The 16,893-nt window shown below is 43.3% G+C and overlaps 1 protein-coding gene across 1 annotated transcript in view; it reads left to right on the top strand.

The window, feature by feature from the left end:
• The window catches only part of KMT5B (lysine methyltransferase 5B), a 125,165-nt gene extending 108,517 nt beyond the window's left edge, over nucleotides 1-16,648 (top strand). Inside the window, exons 10-11 of the mRNA XM_075837305.1 lie at nucleotides 5,866-6,056; nucleotides 14,127-16,648. Of these exons, the coding sequence (XP_075693420.1) occupies nucleotides 5,866-6,056; nucleotides 14,127-15,583 (1,648 nt within the window). The 3' untranslated portion in view covers nucleotides 15,584-16,648. The remainder of the gene's footprint in view (nucleotides 1-5,865; nucleotides 6,057-14,126) is intronic.
• Nucleotides 16,649-16,893: the final 245 nt, after the last annotated feature.

Genomic DNA, 16,893 nt, shown 5'->3' with positions numbered 1-16,893 from the left:
ACTAACAGAAGAAGCGACCACCTCCAACGAGAACTGTCGAGACGTCAGGATGATGGAGGCTTGAGGCTGAAGTGATGGCACTCTTGTGGCTATTGAATGCTGATTCTGCCTTACGGAGGCCACACTTCGGCGTTCATACCTTTTTTGGTAAGAGCAGAGATGGCGGCCGTCAGTGAAGAGAAGTTTGGGATAAACTGCAGTAGAAGTTGGCGAATCCCAAAAAATGCTGTATGGCCCTGAGGACGTGGCCACTCCAGGACGGACTTTACTTACTCAGAATTCATCTTGAGACCCTGATCCGAGATGATGTAGCCCAAGAAGGGCAAAGAATTTTTTTCAATAGTTCACTTCTCCAACTTGTCATATAGGCGATTCTCCCTTAATCGCAGCAGTACTTGACGGACATGTCTCCGATGTGTCGTCGGATCTGGGGAGATCAAAATGTCATCAAGATAGACTACAACATAAACATATAGGAGACCTCGGAAGATATCATTGACAAATTCTTGAAATACCGCAGGATCTTTACACAGGCCGAAGGGTTATATCTCGTCTTCTACTAGTCACCTTGACGGATTCGGATTAGGTTGTAGGCCCCACGCAATTCTAGTTTAGAGAAGATCTTGGCTCCTCGTATGCGATCAAATAATTCAGAGATCAGTGGCAAAGGGTATTTGTTTTTGACTGTGATCTGGTTGAGACCACGGTAGTCTATGCAGGATCGATGAGATCCGTCTTTTTTCTTTACAAAGAAGAATCGGGCACCGACCGGGGAGGAGGATTTTCATATGAAACCCCTCACCAGATTCTCCTTGAATAGGCTGACATAGACTGAGTCTCTGGCAAGGAGAGGGGTATTACTAGTCCACGGAGAGGTGAAACATCAGGAACCAGTTCAATCGGGCAGTCGTAGGCCCGCTGTGGGGGAAGCATCTTCGCCTCCTTTTTGCCAAAGATGTCCACAAACTGCGCATAATGAGTGGGTAATCTCGTTAATGACTGAGACATAGGCAGAACGGGATGAACCCTGTAGCAGGCAGCGGTGGAGACATTTGGAGCCCCATTGGAGACCTTCTCCGGAATTCCAGTGCAGCACTGGAGCATGAAGCCGGAGACCAGACAGACCCAGCAACACAGGATTGATGGCTTTGGGCAAAACAAGAAAGGTAATCTGCTCGGTATGTAGGGCTTCCACTTGGAGCTTCTGTGGCTTGGTCTCGGACACGATTGAGTCGGCAGAGGAAGTCCGTTCACCAAGGCAACGACCAGCGGTGTTTCCAAGGGAACCGTCGGCATTTGGAGCTGATCCACTAAGTCCTGTTGGATGAAGTTTGCTGCGGACCCGGAGTCCAGGCAGGCTGAGACCTGGTGCGTCCTTCTCACCTATGACTATGGTCATGGGAATAGACAATTTGGGAGAGTTTTTATTATTTAATCCTTTTCTACCTAGGGTTGTCTCTCCAACCAATCCTAGGCTCTGGAGCTTTTTGGTTTTTGGGGACAGACACACAAAATAGCCTCCAAGGCCGCAAAACAGAAAGAGTCCCGAAGTACGTCTGCGCTGTTTCTCCTGGACAGAGAACTTGAGATGGTCTATTTGTTTAGGCTCCTCTGGTGGAACAGCTGACGAGGGCAGCAGCAGTTTCTGGAATGTAGGAGCCAGCCTGGGCAATCTCCTGACTCTCTTGAGACCATTCCTGGATCCTTATGTCAATCCGGGTGGCTAGAAGAATGAGGTCAGCTAGGGTAGAGGGCAGATCTCGAGCGGCAAGCTTGTCTTTGATATCGGAGGAAAGACATTGCCAGAATGTAGCCACTAAAGATTCGTTGTTCCAAGTCCGTTCTGCCGCTAGGGTACGGAACTGAATGGAGTACCTGCCCACGGAGGTGTGTCTTTGGCGAAGGGTCAGCAGAGATGCAGCTGCTGAAGAGACTCACCCAGGTTCCTCAAATACAGTGCGGAAAGTTCGTAGGAATCTCCGTAGGTCACGGGTCTCCGGTCCCTGACTTTCCCAGATGCCTTGTTAGTAAGGAGAGAGGCTATAAATGCGATCCTTGTGCCATCGGAAAGGAAATGCCCCAGCCAGCATGTAGACGGAAGTGGTTCCGATACTGGTTGAGAGATCCCCTGCAAGTCCTTGTGTCTCCGTTGTAAAAGAGAATAGAAAATCTGTACTGCCAGGAGTTGTAGTAGGAGGAACAGCAGGAGCAAAAGGAGCAGGTGCTGGGAGGGCTGTAGCTTGCGTATCCAGCTGATGCGCAATAATGTTCACCGCCTGAAGGAGTTGGTCCTGTTGTGACCAGAGATCTAGCATATCCGCCCACATGGCTTGTGACCTCGTCGTGGCCTTGGTTTGACCAGCAGGGTCCATGGCCTGAGCGCGTACTGTCTCGATCTGTGGCTATGTGGACTCACTAGGCCGCACCACCGTAGCGGGGTAGCAGCTAGCCAAACAGTGTACCAAGTCAATATAAAGTCTGAGCACAAGAATATCTGTAATAGTCCAGACAGTTGAAACAGCTTAGGTACAGATGGGACCTCAGCGGCAGGTGATGCAAAACGTGGCAGATGACACCAGACGTGGTGTAAGTCAGCAAGCATAGTAGACGGCACAACGCGACTCTAACACTAGAGATGGCACAGGAACAAATACAGGATACAGGTAGCAGGGCACGGGAACACCGGGAACAGGATACGACTAAGGGACCATTTGCAAGACTAACAGAGGAATATAAACAACGCACCGGCAAGGCGTAAAAGGGCATAGCCCTTCTTTTAGTCCAGGGGGATCACGGGCTAATTAATGATGTTTTACATGTGCGCTCACTGGCCCTTTAAGGCCGGTGCGAGCGTTCATGCGCACCCTACGGGACACAGCAGAGTGGAGCGGAAGTGAGGGCTGGCGTCTCCTGGAGAGGAGATGCGGGCCAGCGCTCACCAGACTATGGCTGCGGCCGTCGAGGGGGTTAGTAATCCCGACGGTCCGCGGCCATGGACGTCACACCCAGTAATACAAAATTTGGTCAGAATTTCTCCCAAATATCCCTAATGGGCCCGATCGAAGGCCTTCTCCGCATCCAGAGAAAGGAACAAAGTAGGCATCCGATCTCGCTACACCAATCCCAATAAGTCCACAAACCTCCTTGTCCCATCTGAAGAGAGCCTTCCCTTTACGAAACCTATTTGATCTTGATGTATTAGTTCAGGCAAAACCTTAGTGAGGCATTCAGCAATAATTTTAGAATATAATTTAAGATCCGTGTTTAAAAGCGATATAGGCCTGAAATTGCCCGGTCTATCAGGAGTTTTCCCAGGTTCTGGTAGAATTACTACTGTGGCACTTAACATTTCGTCAGGAAACCTACCTCCATTTTGTACTGAATTAATTAAATGTAACAAATGAGGGATTAAAATAGAGATGAATTTCTGTGTATTGAACTTGATGGACATGTCTTTTTTCAACTGTACAAACTATGTAACTATGACAGCGGCGTGTATATATACGGTGGATTTAGAGAACGGGTTAAATGGTACCATTATAAAAATAGTACTCGTCACTCAAAAAACAAGCCCTCATACAGCTATGTCGACGGAAAAATAAAAAAAGTTATGGCTCTTGGAATGCAGGGAGGAAAAAAACAAGAGTTGGCTGTGCCCCATGGGGTTAAATATTAGAGGATACTTGTAGGCTTATATAAGATAATAACCTACCTTGTAAAACTGAAATTCTCTCAAACTTGCTACGCGACAGATTTTGAAACGGTATGCTTATAGGGTAACTACATTTTTAAATAACTTTTGACATGTTATAGCGACATGCCAGAATTTTTGTTCGGTGGAGGTCCGAGCACTTTAAGAACCCCACCGATGGCTAAAACGAAGCGACAGAAGCGCTCCAGTGAGTGCTGCGACGCTTAGTTTCTGATTAGCCTTTCTCTGCTTTCCTCTGAGCTGTGTACAGGCTCAATATAAAGTCTATGCGTCTGTGCACCGCTCACTCAGCTTTCTGAGAAAGGCTTATCAGAAACTAAGCCGCACATCGCTCATCCAAGCGCTTTTGCCGCTTGGTTTTAGCGAACGGTGGGGGTCTCAGTGCTTGGACCCCCCCACCGATCAAATCTTCTGAGGTCACTATGACATGACCATCTTTTTTCAAAGTTTAGTTACACTTTAAAGCACTAGTCTCAAACACCCGGCTAGCGGGCAGCATGCGGCCCCTGAGGCTGTCATCTGCGGCTCGCGGGACACAGAGCCGCTAGTATAGGCTCTGCTCCGAGACTCTGGTATCCCCTGACATCGCTGTCCATATATGGACAGCGATGTCAGGGGCTTCCCTAGAGCCGGAGTCCCGGGCAGAGCGCTAGTATAGGATCTCCTTCGGGACTCTGTGGAATCCCCTGACATCGCTGTCTATATATGGACAGTAATGTCAGGAGCAGAGCTGGAATTCCAGGCAGAGTACTAGAAGCGGCTCTGCTCCGGAACTCCAGCTCTGGGCAAGCCCCTGACATCACTGTCCATATATGAACGCTGATGTCCGTGGCTTCCCCAGAGTTCCGGAGAGGAGCCTATGCTTGCGCTCTTCTCTGGGACACCAGCTCTAGGGTTGCCCCTGACATCCCATTCCGATCCAGGAGGATCCCCTGACGTCACTGTGTATGGACAGTGACGTCCGGGATTGCTCCAGCAGATGAATCCCTGGCCAAAGTGTCGGCAACGCTCTGGCTGGGGATTCCACTCTTAGAGGGAGCCCCAATGGAACTGTCTACTTGGGGGGATGGCACTCTCTATAAGGGGTGTGTGTGGCAGCATCTACAGAGGGCACTGTGGCAGCATCTACAGAGGGCACTGTGGCAGTATCTACAGAGGGCACTGTGGCAGTAAAAAGTGGCTGCTCAATCTTGACATTCGTGTGTCTGCCAAATACTGCTAACTGAGCCGCCGGTCTGCATTTAGCGACACTTAAAACTGGATTGTTAAAATAAGCACATGGAGAAAATTAGCAAATTTACGTTAAGTTTAAACCTAGCGGTATTTTTATAGTAATGTAGTATTGTTATAGTAATGTAGTATTGTTATCGTTGTTCAAATAACTAATTGATTAACAATAATTTTGTATTGTATCAAATTTGAAAGTAATGCAGCCCGTCAACGCCACATTTTTTATATCTGGCCGATATACCCGGCCGAGTTTGAGACCTGCTTTAAAATCTATCTACATCTTTTGAAATCGGTTATTTTAATATTATTTTTAAATAAAAATTGTGTTTAGTGCACCTTTCTAAATACTTTTTATTAAAAATTATTTGTACTTTTTAAGATACAGCTGCTTTGTATCCTGTATACAGAGCAGCTGTATCTTGTTCTGAGACCTAAATCCGTCAGGTGCATCCACCTGTTATCGATCACATCTAAGTTATGAACTTCGATGTTATTTGTAGCAGCTCGTGCCGCTGACCTAACAGATACAGATTTCAGCGCTAGATACAGCTGCTCTGTATACAGGATACAAAGCAGCTGTATCTTAAAAAGTAAAAATAATTTTTAATAAAAAGTATTTAGAAAGGTGCACTAAACATACTGATAGACATTTTTATAAAAAAAAAATATATAAATAAATTGAAGAATATAGCATTCAGACAAAGCCATATTTATGAGGCCCCATGCGCCACTTTTTCTGGGAAATATGAATGACTATAGTGACGTTGTTTTGTAGCCTACGCACTGTTGAAAAAACAAAAATCTCCCACATTTTGTGTGTTTTTTTGAGATAATGAACGCATTATTGACAAAGTGTATCTTACTAATAACATGAAGCAGACCTACTGTGAAACCTTACCTTAAATTATCATTTATTTTATCAGGAGAGCAACAGGTGCTTTTAAATCACGAGTTAGACTCAACGAGCCGGCTCCTTTAATCAACAGCAAGTATGGACTAAGGGAAACGGACAAACGTTTAAACAGACTGAAAAAGCTCGGTGACAGCAGCAAAAACTCAGACAGCCAGTCAGTAAGCTCCAACACGGACGCAGACACATCTCAGGAACAATTATGTAAGAGTTACTGTTAATTTATCTGCATCATTAATTGTCAAATGCCCCCAGTATTAATACAAAAGTATATATTATTCTTGTGTATACAGATTTTTCGACCTTCGTCTAAAAAGAAATCCACAAAAAAATAAATACAAACAGAAGAAACAAGGCATGCCTATTTTTGGTTAAAGAGTAACTGCGCTTTTATCAAACTCTTGATATGTCATAGGGACATATACAAAGTTTGGATCAGTGGAAGTCCGGGTGCTGAGATCCCCTCCACCGCTAAAACAAAATTGCAGAAGTGCTCAGCTGAGTGCCCTGCATCTTCGGCTGTATTCAGCACTCCCTGTTAGGCTGAAAATGGCTCACGTAAAATGTCTATGTAACAATGTCTTCAGGCTAACAAGGAGTGCCGATCACAGCCGAAGATGTAGGGCACTCAGCTGAACGCTTCTGCACCTTCTTTTGAGCGACAGTGGGGATCTTAGCTCCCGGACCCCGACCAATCCAAATTTATGATATATCAAAAAGCTTGAAAGTACAGTTAAGGCCCTTTTACACGGGCCAATTATCAGGCAAACGATTGTTCATAGAATGCTCGCTGACGATAATTGCCCTGTGTAAACAGGGCAGCGATCAGCAGATGAAGCATGCTCGTTCATCTCCTGATCGTATCACTTTAAAAAAGTTAATTATCATCATTGTCGCCAGCACATCTCACTGTGTAAAAGAGACGTGCTGCCGACATGATGATGATGTATGGGGACGAGTGGTCAGAGTAACGAGTTGAACAGTGCGCGTTTACGTGGCAGATGTCGGGCCATGTAAGAGGACCTTTACTCTTTAAACATTTTACTTTTTCATGTAAATAAAGCTTTATCACTGTGTAAATAAAAATGTATGTAACTTTCTAATCTACTTTGCGTTTCAATTACTCACCATTTTCAAGATACTGGTTTGCTGTTAGTGTACGAAAACACTCTTTACCTTCATAGGTAGCAAACCAGTGCATACATTATCCTGTTCTTCTCTGAGAAATGGATAGAATTGTACCCAGTCTAAGGCCCCATGCACACAAACTTATTTTTGTGTCCAAAATTCACCCGCAAATCTGCGGGTGAATTACTGCCCCATTCATTTCAACGGGCCCATACACACGACCGTGGTTTCCACTGTCTGTGCATGGCCCAGGAGCCCGGACCGCAAAAAGAATGGACATGTCTTGTTATGGCCATGTTTTGCGGTCCAGGCTAATAGAAATTAATGTACGCGGCCATGTGCACGGGCCTTGATTCGCGGTTGCCCCCGTGGGTGACACTCCGCGGCCGTCCGACCCGAAAATAACGGCTGTGCATATGGCTACGGTCGTGTGCATGAGGCCTTAGAAATGCACTGTGGGCTAAACACAGCAGTAGCTGCATAAATCACTGATAGTTTGTTACAAAGTATCAGTCACCGAGCATTGCCTAGACTGGATACAATTGTATCCACTTAGCTGAGAGCAAGACTAGGGGGGGTTCCTGCCCCTAAATGTAAACAGGAGTGTTTTTCACTGACACAAATACATTGTGAGGAATTGAAACACAAAGTATATTAGAAAGTTGAATATATTCATTTATACAGTGAATAAAGCGACCCTCCAGTCCCCACAAAAAATAACAATATTAGAATGATTTTCTAAACCGTAAGCTTATGCCATAAGGTTTTATTATGGAGTTCAGTAGAAATTGTATCCTAAGCTCCTCCTATTGCTGGTTGAAGGGAAAAAGCAAAAATGTTCTATTTTTTTCAATAATGCTTAAAGCAACCCTCCAGTCCCCACAAAAAAATAAACTAACGATAGAATGATTTTTTTTTATCTAACGTACTGTCCATCCCTTTGGTTCTTCTCTCTCCGTTGCCTCGTTCTGGGTGCCCGTTGTCTTCCATCCAAGATGGCCACCGCTGTCTCAGACTTGCGTAGTCTGTAAGTCTGAGACACGCCCCCCTTCTCCACTGCCCTCTGAAGTGTCAGTAGCGATGGACTAGCGCTGACGTCATCAGTGTTGGTCCATCAGAGGCCAGTTGAGGAGGGGGCGTCTCAAACTTGCAGACTACGTTCCCTATGCAAGTCTTAGACTGAAGCGACTATCTTGGACTATCAAAATGGCCGCCGTGCAGTTACTAGATGCACTGCACATGTGCGGGAACTAACTAGTGTAGTCTCGCGAGAGTATGCAGACTTTTGAATACAGGAAGTATAGAATGTTATTCAACCTATACACGTGGATATCTGGACTTCCGGGACGCCGTTATCCATTAGGAGTAGTTCCATCTGGCATCTTGATACAATATCCTGTAATCATTTTTGATTGTACACACACTTGGTGAGTTTGTTATTTATTATTATTTTTTGTTTGTTCGGACTGCTTATTGATGTACCAGTCCCTTAACCCCTTAATGACCAGCCTATTTTAAACCTTAATGACCAAGCCATTTTTTACCTTTTTCCATCGTCGCATTCCAAGAGCTATAACTTTTTATTTTTGCGTCGACATAGCTGTATAAGGTCTTGTTTTTTGCGGGACAAGTTGTATTTTTTAATAGCACCATTTTGAGGTACATATTATTTATTGAATAACTTTTATTAACTTTTTTTGGGGGGGGAATAGAAAAAACCCTGAAATTTCGCCACTCTTTTTCGCGTCTTAAATCTACACCGTTTACCGTGTGATATAAATAACACAATAACTTTACTCAGCGGGTTGTTACGATTGCAACGATACCAAATTTGTATCGTTTTTGTATGTTTTACTACTTTTACACAGTAAAACCGCTTTTTTTTCAAAATTATTTGTTTTTGTGTCTCCATATTTGAAGAGCCGTAATGTTTTGTTTTTTTCGCCGATGCAGTTGTATGAGGGCTTTTTTTTTTGCGGGAAAACTTGTAGTTTTTATTGGTACCATTTTGGAGTAGATGCGACTTTTTGATCACTTTTTATCACATTTTGTTTAAGTCAGGATTCACATAAAACAGCAATTTTTCCATAGTTTTTTATTACATTTTTTACGGCGTTCACCGTGCGGGTTAAATAATGTTATAGATTTATAGTCGGGGTTGTTACGGACGCGACGATACCAAATATGTGTAACGTTTTTACTTTATTTTGGTAGTAAAGCATTTTGTAAGTGGAAAAGGTGGGTTTTTCATTTTTTTTTTTCACATTTTTTTTTTAATTAACTTTATTAAACTTTTTTTTTACTAGTCCCACTAGGGGACTTTAATATGCGATTCTCCGATCGCTATTATAATACACTGCAATACTTTTGTATTGCAGTGTATTACTGCCTGTCCGTTTAAAACGGACAGGCATCTGCTAGGTCATGCCTCCGGCAAGATCTAGCAGGCATTCGCTCCAGGCAGACCTGGGGGCCTTTATTAGGCCCCCGGCTGCCATTGGAGACACAGACACTCGGCGATCGTATCGCCGGGTGTTGGTGGGAGAGAGAGGGAGCTCCCTCCCTCTCTCCAAAACCATTCAGATGCGGTGCACGCTATTGCGCACCGCATCTGAAGGGTTAAACGGGTGAGATCGATACTTATATCGATCTCACACGGCAGAGCAGGGACGCCCCCAGCCCTCAGCTACCTCTGGCAGCTGAGAGCAGGGAGATTTGACAGCTCCCTGCTCTGTTTACTTTATCCTGATGCAGTGCTGTAAAAAGGCATATGCATCAGATCAAAGCCCGTTAGTGGCCGCCGTTAAAAGGCGTATTGGCGGTCACTAACAGGTTAAAACGTATATAGTTCTATGCATAAGCACCTAAGTGGTCTGACTGTGATTTTAAATTACACTGCTTTATTATACACAGATCCTTTTAAACTGTTTTTGTATTAATCACATTTTTTATTACTGTTGACTCTGTGAGTCCTTAAATACTCCTGTACTGCTGTGTTCACTATGCTTGAGAAAGGTCCTGCTGGACTGAAACGTTGCACGGGTGATTAAAAAGCTGACATATGTTGGAAGTGCTGTCTCCTCGTCTATTTTGTCTATCTTGGATGGAAGACACCGGGGACCGCGAACGAGGCAACGGAGAGAGAACCACCAAAGGGATGGACACTAAGGCCCCATTCACACGACTTTACCCGCAATCACGGCCCCCCAATTGTGGGCACGGCTGGCCGCCGACTGCCACCCGCATTTTCGGGTTGTTCTCCCATACAAAGTATAGGAGCACGGCCCGTAAAATACGAAAAATAGGACATTCTCCATAATTGCCAGCACGGTTCTACGGAAAGGTGTCCGCGTTCAATGAAAGTGAATGGGTCCATTTTTGCGGTCCGCAAAAACTGAGGTTTTTTACGGTCGTGTGCATGGGGTCTAAGTAAGATAAAAAAAAATCATCCTATTATCGTTAGTTTATTTTTTTGACTGGAGGGTTGCTTTAAGCATTATTTACATAAAATCGAAAAAATAGTACGTTTTTGCTTTCTCCCCTTCAGCCAGCAATAGGGGGAGCTTAGGATACAATTTCTACTGAACTCCATAATAAAACCGTATAGCATAAGCTTATACTCCTTAGCCCTCCATAAGGGCTAGTTCACACTGAGTTTTTTGGCGCTGTTTTTGACGCGGAAACTGTCTCGAAAACCACGCCAAAAGACTTCCAAAATCGACCTCCCAATGATTTCAATGGAAGGCAGAGCCGTTTTTTTCTCACGAGCGGCATGCAGAAAATAGTGTCATGCTCTTTCTTCTCGTGGTTCCGTCTCTGACATCCCATTGAAATCAATGGGAGGCAAAAAAAGGGGTTTTTGCCCGCGGCGCTCAATGGCTGCGGCCAAAAAACGCAGCAAAGAGAGTGCAGGCAGGGCAAAATCTGCCTCAAAATTCAGGGGTTTTTTTGGCCTGCAAAAAAATCTGTATGAACTTACCCTAATGGTGGCTATAGGCAGTCAGAATTGTATGCATTAACTTTGTCTATTCAGGTGCTCTGTATCAGAAAAACGTCACTACAACTCCTATAAAGATATATTAGGAAATTAATCAGTGTAGAATTTCGGACCTATTTTAGATTTAAAAAAATAAATAAATAAAACACATTTGTAAGAGTGGACAATACTTTGTCCCCTTCTTTAAAGTTAAGTAGTAAGCATTGCTGCATAACTGGATGGCAAACCATGTGTAGGAGCAGCTTTCCCTAAAATATCTATATCTAAGGCCCCATGCACACGGCCATGCCCATAATCACGGCCCGTGAATGCGGGCACGGCCGACTGCCACCCGCATTTTCGGGGCGTGCTCCCATACAAAGTATGGGAGCACGGCCCGCAAAATGCAAAAGAACGGACATGTATCATAATTTTCGGAACATTTCTACGGCACGGACAAACATCCGTAGCTACGGAAAAGTGTCCGCGTTCAATGGAAGTGAATGGGTCCGTTTTTGCAGACCGAGATTGCGGTCCGCAATAACTGAGGTCGTGTAAGTGGGGCCTAAGTTCATGAATAGGCTTTGTAAGGCCCCATGCACACGACAGTATTTTCATCCAGAAAAGCTGTCCGTAAATACGGATCAGTTGACATCCGTATTTCATCAGTCTATACGGAAGCGTGTCCGTATGCCATCCGTATATACAGATCCTTACAAAAAGGAGGTTACAAATGATGTCATCAACATGTTGCCTTGCAATGCTTCAGTAAATACGGACGGTATATGGATGCATATCAGTAGCCATCCGTATTTACGGAAGCTCCCATAGACGTCTATGGGAGAGTCCTTTTCGTAATTACTGACAAGAATAGGACAGGTTCTATGATTTTTTTTCAGCACGGACACCCATCAATAAAAATACTGAAAGGTGTCCGTGGCCAATAGAAATGAATGGGTCCGTAATTACTGTCAGTATTTACTGTCAGTAATTAGGCCCCATGCACACGTCCGTGCCCGCAATTACGGCCCGGAATTGCGGGCACGGACGGCCGCCGACTGACAGCCGCATTTTCGGGCCGTGCTCCCATACAAAGTATGGGAACACGGCCCGCAAAATGCAAAAGAACGGACATGTTCCATAATTCCCGGAACATTTCCACGGCACGGACACCCTTCCGTAGTGCTACGGAAAGGTGTCCGCGTTCAATGAAAGTGAATGGGTCCGTTTTTTACGGTCGTGTGCATGGTGCCTAACTGATAAAAAATACCGTCGTGTGCATGGGGCTTAAGGCCCCATGCACACGACCGTGCCCCCAATCACGGCCCGCGATTGCGGGCACGGCCGGCCGCTGACTGCCACACGCATTTTTGGTCGTGCTCCCATACAAATTATGGGAGCACGGCCCGCAAAATGCAAAAGAACAGACATGTTCCATAATTTTTGAACATTTCTACGGCACTGACACCCATTCGTAGCGCTACGGAAAGGTGTCTGCGTTCAATGAAAATGAATGGGTCCATTTTTGCGGTCCGCAGAAACGGAGGTTTTTTACGGTCGTGTGCATGGGGCCTTAGAGTTTGAAACTCAATCACTTATACTTCTTAAGCAATGTTAGGGTATGTGCACACACACTAATTACGTCCGTAATTGACGGACGTATTTCGGCCGCAAGTAGTGGACCGAACACAGTGCAGGGAGCCGGGCTCCTAGCATCATAGTTATATACGACGCTAGGAGTCCCTGCCTCTCCGTGGAACTACTGTCCCGTACTGAAAACATGATTACAGTACGGGACAGTTGTCCTGCAGAGAGGCAGGGACTACTAGCATCGTATATAACTATGATGCTAGGAGCCCGGCTCCCTGCAGTGTGTTCGGTCCGGTACTTGCAGCCAAAATACGTCCGTCAATTACGGACGTAATTAGTGTGTGTGCACAATACCCTAAGTGCTAAATTTAAGAGCCTTTTTAGGCCAAAATAGTATTTAAATATATTGATACGAAAAAAATGTCTTATAACATCCAAATAGTAGCAACATAACCCACCCCAGGGCTTAGGCCCCATGCACACAAACTTATTTTTTCCCATCCGTAAATACGGGTCCTTTGTCACCCGTATTCCACCCGTATTTACGGACCGTTTTCTCTGCAAAATTGCACTGCACTAATCGGCAGCCCCTTCTCTCTATCAGTGCTGATAGAGAGAAGGGGCAGCCCTTCCGGGCAGAGTTTCCGCAGCAGAACTGGAAGTAAAAGAAGTTCATACATACCCCAGCCGTTGTCTTGGTGACGCGTCCCTCTTTTGACATCCAGTCCGACCTCCCTGGATGACCCGGCAGTCCATGTGGCCGCTGCAGCCTGTGATGGGCTGCAGCGTTCACATGGGCTGAAACGTCATCCCAGGAGGCCGGACTGGAGGAAGAAGAAGGGAGTTCTGGGTAAGTATTAACTCTTTTTTTTTTTTTTTTGCAGCTTTTTGTGAGCGCCGCGCATGGTACTCACTGTCCAGGGTGCTGAAAGAGTTAATGCCGATCATCAGTGCAGCCCCTTCTCTCTATCCCGCACTGATCGTTTAACTCTTTTAGCACCCTGGACAGTGACTATCGCCTGACGTCGCCTAGCAACGCTCCCGTAATTACGGGTGCAAACACGTAGCCACCCGTAATTACGGGAGCCCCATAGACTTCTATGGGCCTGCCCGTGCCGTAATTACGGCCTGAAATAGGACATGTTCTATATTTTTCAACGGCCCGGGCACCTTCCCGTAAGCAAACGGGAAGGTACCCATGGCCAACAGAAGTCTATGGGCCCGTAATTACGGGCGTTATTACGTTCGTGTGCATGGGGCCTTAATAGGGTTAATAATTGTAATACCTGAAACATCGCTATTGTGTCTGTATTTTTCTCCTGAAACTGGGATTTATGTTGTTGCCGCTATTTGGAATTTGTGGTGCTTGGTGATTTTAGATTCTACAGGAAAGTAGCGTATTTATCCGATCATTCCTGTGGCATTGCAGTTTTGTGTTTTTGTTTTGTTTTTTTAGATTATTTTTGGAAATTTGTGTATATCTTGGTAATATGTCACTGGTATAAAAAAAAAATATTGATCTACTAGGTATTTTTGACATCTTCCTTTTCCTTTGTTTATTTAAATTTTATTTTTTGTAGCAAGAAATAGTAGAAAATCAACTGTTGTGAAGAAGAATGGAAAAAGTCGAACACTGATAAGACGGTCTATGTCAAGAATTCCAGTTTCTTCCTCTTCTACCTCATCCAAACATACTCACGTAAATAATTACAGGGTACCAAAGAGACTGAGAAAGCCTGTAAAGCCTTTACATTCTAAAATAAAGGTGAGAAATCACTTCAGACGACCAGAGCAAAGAATTGTTTCAAAAAAACTTGAAGTAGGCAACCTTGTTCTTAAAGAACCTAAAGTAGTGCTGTATAAGAATGAGGCTATTAAAAGGGATAAACAGAGAGAAGGACCTTCAAGGTTAAAAGAAACTACTGGTTGCATAACCAGACATGCGGCTAGAGAATATAAACTGAATTCAATGAAAGGTGCTCATGGTGAAACTTCATGTACATATATAACGCGAAGTTCTATAAGAACGCGAAACTCCACAGAAACCGATGCCAAGCTTCCACCAAATACATTGGATGGCTATAGAAGTAGCAGCAGTGGGAGCATAACACAGACGCACAGAACTGATAAAGGTCCGTTCATTCGGAAGAATGAGCTTGATCAAGAAACCTTAAAAAGACGGGATAACAGATATCAAATAAGTGGTTTCTGTAAATCGAGGAGAAGCAGGCACTTAGAACATGATATGAACACAGAGATGTCAAACTCTGATTTTGAATCCTCTAAAAAAGATAATTTGTGTGACTTAGTAAGCTCACACTGTGACTCAGGTGTAGGCGATGCTGTCTCTAATAGCTCACTTTATTATAAAGATCTGAGAAACTCCTCAGATGATTGCCCTTTGGTCACCTCAGAAATAAGGACAAAAGAAAACATTCGAACAGTCAAAAGTAAAAAAAGCAGAAGAATCACAAGATACGACGCACAATTAATTCTTGAGAATAGCACTGGAATTCCAAAACTAACCCTTCGAAGACGTCATGATAGCAACAGCAGCAAAACAGAGAAGGAAAATGAAAACATGAGTTCATCAAAAATTAGCATTAAGTTAAGCAAAGATCATGAAAAAGACAAAAACAGCTTGTATGTAGCAAAACTAAACAGTGGTTTTAACTCTGGATCAGGGAGCAGTTCTACCAAACTAAAGATCCAGTTAAAGAGGGAAGAAGAACCTAGAATGTCTTTTCCAGAGGAACTTCATGAAAATGGTGTGTATTGTAATGACACGTTATCTCTTGTGGGAACAAGAATGGAAGTTAATGATTATGATCATTACGAGGAAGATAGCTTGGAGGAATCTTCAGAAGAAGAGAGTGAAGAAGATGATGATGATGACGATTATGATGATGAATTTGAAGATGACTTTATTCCTCTGCCACCAGCAAAGCGTTTGAGGCTTATTGTCGGAAAAGACTCAATAGACATTGATATATCTTCTAGACGGAGAGAAGATCAGTCTTTGAGGCTCAATGCGTGAAACATATTATTATTATTTTTTTTCGACCAGAAAGTAATTTGTACTCTTTACTTATGAAAAGATTCCATTGAATTATTCCTTAACTGAAAAACTGTACATTTTAGAGACTGCACTTCTGTATTGTTAGTCCACTCTAAATTGAAATTGTAGAAAATGTACAGCATAATGACTTATTTTTCTTTTACAGTGCTTTTTAACAGTCTTCTTACGTGCAATTTTGAGTTAAAAAAAAAAAATTAGAAAAAGTGGGTACTGTTGTATATTATGGGAGTGTATATAAGTAATAAACTTTCCATACATGAAAATAAAGTCTAATATTGTGGCAACCCAATCATACTTGTTTCAGCTCATAGGATCTCTACAGTATCATAACAATAACAAAAAAAATCACAACACATTTAATATTTCTCGTATTTTTATCACCAGCAATGTATTTACAGCTTACAAATTTATTTGCTCAGTGTCGTCTTAATTTTTCGTCACTCTTTTATACTGTAATGCTTTCCTTAAAGTACTGTCTGTGGCCTGTTAGTAGCAAAATGAGTCAAAATTAGTTTCTCAAAAATGGAGAAAATCTAATAAATTCAGAATTGTGTTTGCTTATCTTTTTGCCACATTTGATGTATAGGGGCTAGCCGTATGCAAAATATAAGTTTGGATATGGTGTATTTATTGCTTGTTGCATAAATGAAAACACAACACTTGTATTTAAGACTTTTCAACAATTTTTATATAAAATTGTTCTTTTCAAGAATAATTGGTGCTTATATTTTCATGGATACAATGCTGTGAAATAAAAAAATGTGATAAGAAAGACTTGTACCAGTATAAATGCAACAGTCATTTTATTACTATAGATATTGTGTTGCACTTTTGAGCAGCTCCAACAGATTAAACATTTTAGAAATGTCATCTGGTAGTTAGGGAACTAAAGGTATGTTTTATTCATACTTGTATAAAGTGTACATAATACTGTAAATGTGTGATGTTAGGATTTACATTGCTGCCATAAAGTTAATTTACTAAAACAGATAAGTTTCTAAGTGAAGTACTCATGCTAATAAAATAGGAAGTTTTAAAAACAAATTTCCAATTAATGGTTTGTTGTTTTTAATGTTTTATTTTTCTGACTGTCCTAGTAATTTGGCGAAACTACCACTGCTCTGTTTTAAGCTGCCCATACACATTAGGTAGCTGTCAGCCGATATCTTTTCCTCTCGAATCACCCACACGCATGCATGTGTTTTCAATGAGGAGAGGGGAATAAGCCACTGCCAGGCACACCTCATCACCCGCACGAACAATGGATC

This window comes from Rhinoderma darwinii, chromosome 9, assembly GCF_050947455.1.
Source record: "Rhinoderma darwinii isolate aRhiDar2 chromosome 9, aRhiDar2.hap1, whole genome shotgun sequence".
Lineage (NCBI taxonomy): Eukaryota > Metazoa > Chordata > Amphibia > Anura > Rhinodermatidae > Rhinoderma > Rhinoderma darwinii.
The sequence above is the reverse complement of the archived record's forward strand: the minus strand, read 5'-3'. Positions and strand labels throughout refer to the sequence as shown.